The sequence below is a fragment of the Nicotiana attenuata genome, chromosome 8 (genome assembly GCF_001879085.1).
Source record: "Nicotiana attenuata strain UT chromosome 8, NIATTr2, whole genome shotgun sequence".
Classification (NCBI taxonomy): domain Eukaryota; kingdom Viridiplantae; phylum Streptophyta; class Magnoliopsida; order Solanales; family Solanaceae; genus Nicotiana; species Nicotiana attenuata.
Genome location: NC_031996.1, coordinates 10,774,606 through 10,782,266, shown reverse-complemented (window position 1 = coordinate 10,782,266; position 7,661 = coordinate 10,774,606). Strand labels below are relative to the sequence as shown.

The window sequence follows — 7,661 nt, the reverse complement described above, 5'->3', positions numbered from 1 at the left end:
GCCTTTGGCCTTAAGGGTGTTATTTCGAACTTATCGAAATAACGACCCGTGTTGAGTTCGAGCGAGGTCGAACCTTTGGATCTTTGATGGCGAAGGCCTTTGGCCTTAAGGGTGTTATTTCGAACTTATCGAAATAACGACCCGTGTTGAGTTCGAGCGAGGTCGAACCTTTGGATCTTTGATGGCGAAGGCCTTTGGCCTTAAGGGTGTTATTTCGAATTTATCGAAATAACAGCCCGTCTGAGTTCGAACGAGGTCGAACATGTCGATCTTTGATGGCTAAGGCCCTTAGACTTAAGTCCTAGTTCAAACGAGGTCGAACTTGTCAATCTTTGATGGTGAAAGCCTTAGCCTTAAGGGTGTTATTTCGAACTTATCGAAATAACAGCCCGTCTCGAGTTCGAGCAAGGTCGAACATCTGAATCTTTGATGGCGAAGGCCCTTGGCCTTAGTCCTAGTTTGGCAGGCATTGCTCGCATCGATGGTTTCAGCGCTGCGGACACCAGGTGCTGACATTTCGTTCGGACCTGCGTGGTACGCGTGTAACAGCTTCTCGCACGGCTGGCTGTTTATTTTGAAGACGCCATCAACCGGGAGGGTTTCGGCTGTGCTAAGATGATCTTTGGTTCTTCGACCGGGGAATCCCTGCACCGGTGTCCGATTTGGTGAACTATGGGAGATGAGGATGAGATATTCCTTATCCCTGCCCGGTGGTTTTGATTGCGGCACCTTTAGCCTTGTTCGGAGTGTTTGGGGCTGAAAGGGTAGGAAATTCTAGTCCTCACTGGCTTGTTCGATTTTCCTTTTCTCCACGCGCTGCCTTCAAATCTGATGTGAGCTGGAAGCTCTTCTCGCGTTTCTTTGGCTTCGATCCGAAAAGAGAACTAGGCGTTTTCACTAGGAAATCCCCACAGACGGCGCCAAATTGTTTGACTCAAAAGATGTTAAGCTCTTTTTAAGCAAATCAATCAAAGAGATGTAGGGGTAAATCATAGTCAATCATAATTCGTATCGGATCTAAAGATAAAGAAATGGCATTTAAATACAAAAATGGAGGAAGCATCGAAAATGTTTTATTTATGATGAAGCTTTGCCCTGCCCCTCCTTGGAGGGGAAAGGAATTGCAATCATTGTGTTTCTCTCTCTTCCCCTCTAGATGAAGCTTCCTTTTGCTTCTCGTGGAGTTCTGTTATCTCCCATCTGACTTATTGGAGTTTTTGGAGAAGAAGTCGGTGAGAAGTCCCTCCCTTCTGGGTTCCCTTCACTTCATATTTATAGTCGAAAGAAACTTGTTTTTTCCTTAGCCATAACTTCTTGTCAGAATTGTGGAAGCCTACTGGTCGGGGTGAGGGGCGTACCCTCGTCATTTGTGGAGAATGTCGCGGTGATGAAGTCAAAATGATTCCGTTGACTTCTTTCATACGGTAACTGAAACAGGGTCATGGTCGCCTCGGTCGGGGTGGTCAGATTTCTGACTAATACCGTGAACGTTTACTCTTTTAGCCATTTAAACAGTACAATTCGAATATGGTCGAATAAGCTAATTCGTTTCATTATTTGGAGTAAATAACAACACCAATTTGAACAGTCAACTTATAAACAATATCCTAAACATGTCGGACGGTACAAGGTTTTTTAATGTGGAAACCAAGAATTTTAATTTGTATTGTCAACTGCCACCAAACGTAATAAATTCAAAATTTGTAGAGTCTTATTATTATTGGTATACATTTTAAATTTTGTTTTTGTCTGTGTAAACAATTCGAGCCAAAAATAATGATCATTTCTCTTGATTATGTACGTAGGATGGTGTGCAATATATATGAGAGTTACAAGGGTATAATTATCAACAAGCTGTAAGATTAATTCATTTTTGACGCAATGTGTTAGGACTAATTGGTTTGACATGAATTTTTCTAACCACATGTGATAATTCAGGGTAAGTGGACATATGAGAGATAAGTAGTATCTACAAATCATCACTTATTGATTAAGTGGACATAATTAAGACGATGTTATTTTATCTTAATTACAGTATTTATCACTTGCACGATAAACTTACGTAGTTTTAGAAATACCAAGTATAGGCAAGTTTTAAATAAGTTAAGGCTATGGTTCGGATCTGGGGCGGAGTTAGCCTTTCGGCTACGGGTTCGATCGAACTCATTAGCTTTGCTCTAGACCGTGTATTCATTTTAAAAAATTCATTAAATACGTATAAATTATTAATTTAGAACCTAGTAACTTTAAAAAATTAAAATTCCGAACTTATAAACTTCAAATTTTGGCTTCGCCTTTGGCTCGGGTGAGAATTCCGTTCGAAGAAACGAAAGAGTAGAAAAATAGAGATTAGGTTGTAATTCACCATTTGTTACTTTCACATTTGTTGGTACGTATATATATACGCCAAACCTCTTCATATATAACTTTAATAGCACTCTAGTTTGGCCTCTTCTCTTGTGCGGATGGTGGGCTAAAAAAGAGGTGAAACGTCTTTTGTTTACTTTCTTAAAATAGTGATGGATAAATACAAATTGAGTATATTGATTGTTTAAGTGTGACAATTTCATTTAAAACTTTGAATTGGTGGAGAAAATATACTTTTATTTAATTAATTATCTTTTAACACACACTCTCACGTGCATACTTGAAATTTTATTTCATGGTTCAAGCGACGTTCAATTGCGTAAAAATCTTTTTTAATAATTGGGTGTTGGTGAGATTCAAACCCGGGATCTTTGTCTTCTTTAATACCATGTTGTAGTGTTATGATCAACCTATCTAAAATTTTAAGCTTTTACACTATCAGATCGCGTAAAAAATTACTATTATAATGGGATAAAATTCTATTGTTGGTGTAAATATATTTAGAAGTTAATGCATACTTATAAGAATCATGGAATAGTAAGAAATGGGACCTTAAACTGCATATATTCTGGTACATGTGTATATATACACACACATAAACAAAACTAAACTTGACGTCTAAGCAACCTATTTTCAATAAATTTTTCCCCTTTTTATGTAGAAAATATTCTTTCAAGTTGTTCCTTTCACATAACACAAGCAAGGTAATAGTCTTAACCCCCTCTCCTTTATTTTCTTCTATCTTTTCTCTCTCTTTGAGGGTTTAACATAGGAAATCTTGGATCATTTCAATCACAGAAAAGTGAAGAAACCAAAAAAGTAAGAGTGCATATTTCAATTAATTACTAGATTTTTGTACTTTAGATTTGGTTTAACTCAAAAAAACGTGCTTAAATATTTATAAATTCATTCTCCTTTCCCTTCTTCTTCCTTTCTTTCCATTTTATCTAATGTGAATTTTTGAGCCGAGGGTCTTCCAGAAACAGTCTTTCTATCTCCACAAGGTAGGGGTACCCATATCTCACATTGTGGGAATACACTGAGTATGTCGTTATTGTATAGTATTTTATATGAATTTTACATTGTTTTTGTGTTTTTTCTCTTCTTTTTCAGTTAGGAGAGGAAGAAGAGGAAGTTGGAGAAGGAATAAGGTGAATGGGAATAAGAGCAATATTACAAGAGAGATGACATGGTGCAATGAATCAAATGATCAAGAATCACTCCAATTAATCCAAACTCCATTAGAGGAAAAAAGTGTGATCATCTCAAAATTTGGAACAATAACTTGCCCTTCATGTGGCCATAGCATAGAGCTTCAAGATCAGGTATTCATGATATATCTATACATATCTTTACTATATACATATACTCCCTACGTTCTAATTTATGTGAACATGTTTGACTGGACACGAAGTTTAAGAAAAAAATGAAGACTTTTAAAATTTGTGGTCCTAAACAAGTCAAAAAGAGACCCAGAGTATTTATGTGGTTATAAAAGTTTCTCATTACTGGCAGAATTGTAAGTTTAAGCTAAATTGTTTCCAAATTTAGAAAGAGATTATTTTTTTGAACTGACCAAAAAGGAAATAGGTTCACATAAACTGTACGGAGAGAGTAATATATATAGGAAAAATGATACTATATATAGCTGTTTTCAACATTATATATATATATATATATATATATATATATATATATATATATATATATATATATATATATATATATATATATAATACACATTTGTGGCTACCGAATATAAATAATTTCGGCCGACGGCTAAAAGTAATTTTTGCCCATAGATATTTTCGTGGAAATAGAAGTTCTTTTAATTTTTGTTAGGTTTTTAGTAGCAATCAACGACCTTTTCTTTTAGGGAAAAAGGCCACTATTGTTTAAAATATCTTAATCTTATTCTCTGTTACATTTTGGGGTATTCATACGCTTATTGCTAGCAAATTGTCTACTATGTGACCTTGACCTTAATAAAGCTTCGACCTGAAATATATTGGAGGTAATTTTAAATTATGGTCTAAAGTAAATGGATATATTTTTGAACATTTTATTTATGTATTTTGACACGTGGAATCCTCTCAATCTGTTAAAGACAGACATAATAGAAAATGATTGATATAAATAGCTCTAAAGTATAACGGAGGGTAAAACTTTTTACATTTCCTTTTTTTTTTTAAAGTGACGTAGTTTTTGGTATTTGAACTAATTTATTAATTAGCGGCTAATTTACATATGTAATTGGAATTACTAGAGGGGAATACATGATTTGCCTGGTCTACCAGCTGGAGTGAAATTTGATCCTTCTGATCAAGAAATTCTTGAGCATTTAAAAGCAAAGGTATTTTCAGATACCAATAAACTTCATCCTCTAATTAACGAATTCATTCCAACCATTGATGGAGAAAATGGAATTTGCTACACTCATCCAGAGAAACTACCAGGTAATTTCCTTAAATTTAATAATTTAAACATTGAAATTCTACGACCTGTCAATGAAAAGAATAAACCAAAAAGAGAAGATTCTTCATGTTTTCCTTGTCCTAATTTTATTCGTTTTTTTTTTTTATGGATTTATATTCGGATTATTGTCATTTAAGGTAAAAACATATCTTATCCGTCGTGCTTGTGTATTAATAGAGTTTAAGTTCATAGTGTAAAAGATATTTGTACTATCATGTTAAGATAAGGTAATTAGATATATTTATGTAGTAAACATTAATTGGTAATCTGATACCAGAAACTAACAAGCTGCTAGAACAGGTGAAGTTATATGGATAATTGGAAAATACATATTGTTAATAATACAACTTAAATTCTTTTAATATAGGGTAAAAAGTGGTGATAATTTCGTGGGGTCTCACTAACTAGTTTGAAGTTAAAAGTTTGCCTAATTTAGCTAGCCATAATCTCTTTTACATACTGTTGTTCTTTCCTTTTATAGCCATAGCCATAGCTTTTTCTCAAACATTATATTTGTGTTAAGAAATTTATTAAATATGTATAAATATTAATTTAGAACCAAATCATTAACACTTGAAGTCATCGTTCTAAAATTCAAAACTCATAAGGCTAAAATCTTGGCTCTGCCTCTGCATACAGTGAAAATTTTGTTGTGGAACTTGGCGTAGCTAGAAGGTGAGGTACGGAGTAACTTTATTTCGAACTTCGAACAATGTATTTAAATTAAAAAAGTTCATAAAATATGTACAAAAATTAAATTTAGAATACAGTCACTAACACGTGATGTTACTATTCTAGAATTTAGAACCAATAAAGTTTAAATTTTGACTCCGCCAAAGTACTATAACCAAGTAATATTTTAGGAAATCACCACGTAAGAATATGGGTTTGCTTGCGAACTTGTGCTTTTTTTCCATTTGGCCATACTAGCTAACTTGTTTCAGTATTTTCTTTTTTGTTTTTCTTTTCTTTCTCAAAAGTCTAGCCATGAAAATCTGTTAATCTCTTCTTCTCCCCCTATATTCTGGATTTTATTCCACCAGATTTTATGCACTTTGGTCATTTGATTAAGAAGTTTTATAGCAGAAAATAGCCATACTGACTGTAACCAAATTGAGAGAATTTTGTTATTTCTTCCACGTTCCAAAAGTGGAAAAAACTTGGTTAAGGGAGTCGAGTTAGCTATTTGGTAAAAAGATATATCCAAGAAGAAGAAAAAAAGCAATATAATGACTACAATTTCTAGTAGTTCGTCTATACATGTTTTTGAATTGTGGTAAATTTTTTGAATATTATATGCTATATGAGTTTATGTTTTATACATTGACGATATAAATTAAATATAACATTATTAATGTATATATAAGTGACCTACATGACATGCAATTGCATGACACAATTTTATAGTCTGAATAGTAAATTTTGTTCGATTTAAATTATATGCACTGACAATATAAAAAATTTTATACCTTACGTAAATATATAGTAGTTAGGTCTCAGGTTACTAACTAATGCTTGTCATTGAAGTTTACCCAAAATTCTTTTTGTATGACTTGACTGCATATGTAAATATTTTACACTGTCAGTATACATTACTTAAATTCAAATTTACCCTAGTCACTTTTTTTTTTTTACTTCCAAGAAACACTAATATAATCATCTTTCCTATTTTTTTTTACCCTATGTAGGAGTGAATAAAGAAGGTCAAATCCGTCATTTTTTTCACAGGCCTTCAAGAGCATACACAACAGGAAGTAGAAAAAGGAGAAAAATTCATACAAATACTGAAGATGGTGAAACAAGATGGCATAAAACTGGAAAAACAAGACCAGTTTTTATAAGTGGAGTTTTAAAAGGTTATAAAAAGATTTTAGTACTTTACACAAATTATGGAAGGCAAAGAAAACCAGAAAAAACCAATTGGGTAATGCATCAATATCACTTAGGTGATAATGAGGAGGAAAAAGAAGGTGAATTAGTGGTTTCTAAAGTTTTTTACCAAACACAGCCTAGACAATGTGGATCAAGAATATCTTTAATTAGGCAAGATAATAATCCTATTATAAAAACCCCAAATTTTATTGATTATTACAACCCTCCTTTCATTTCGTACCAAGATGATAATTCATCTATTTTAAATGTAACTTCAAATAATGCAAGCAAAGAATGAGGAAGTTGTAAGAAAAAGAAATTAATGTTATTAGGTTAAACATTGACATGAACAATTTGGGTGGGGGTTGTTGTATGAATAAGTTAAGATTGAGGTACTGAAGAAGATGGAGGAATAAAAATTTATGTTGCTCGGACTCTTAAAAATATCGTTGAATATGTGTATGATCCTCCAAAAATAATGCGTTTTTGGAGGATCCAATTTAGGTACAACAATATTTGTGGAAAGTCCGAACAATATAAATAAGTTGTTACTTTTAACCAAATACTTAGATATGTTTCATACTTTCCTTGTAATTATGAAAACAAGAGGGAGCAATGATATTGTTGGTTACGACCTTTTTATTTTCTTCTTTTAAGGTAGTGAATAGAGTGTTACGTTCATTATTTATATATAGTACTTGTTATTGATGAGTTAATGTACTTAAAATGTAATGTGAACTCTGACTTATTTACCTTTGAAAATTTCGTCATTTTCGTGTTCATGACTTGTATTTTGCTAATTTGGAATTTTTAGCTGCATAGATGCCATACTACAAGCTGGTCAAATATGTGAGTTAAAAATCACGAGGTTTCAGGTTTAAATCCCATCATAGCCAAAAATATTTGGACACTATGATTTTTCTAAAAATTATTTTTAAAAGATTGTC

At 32.9% G+C, this 7,661-nt stretch overlaps 1 protein-coding gene across 2 annotated transcripts; it reads left to right on the top strand.

The window, feature by feature from the left end:
• Positions 3,084 to 7,453, top strand: LOC109230899 (NAC domain-containing protein 73-like). 2 transcript variants are annotated; one of them, XM_019396369.1, is made up of 4 exons: positions 3,084 to 3,186; positions 3,481 to 3,692; positions 4,634 to 4,823; positions 6,531 to 7,453. In XM_019396369.1, exons 2-4 carry the CDS (start codon positions 3,552 to 3,554, stop codon positions 7,010 to 7,012), a joined length of 813 nt encoding a protein of 270 aa, XP_019251914.1. In that variant the 5' UTR covers positions 3,084 to 3,186; positions 3,481 to 3,551; the 3' UTR covers positions 7,013 to 7,453. The 2 variants fall into 2 exon arrangements, with proteins under 2 accessions (XP_019251914.1, XP_019251913.1); XM_019396368.1 differs by having other exon boundaries at positions 3,084 to 3,371.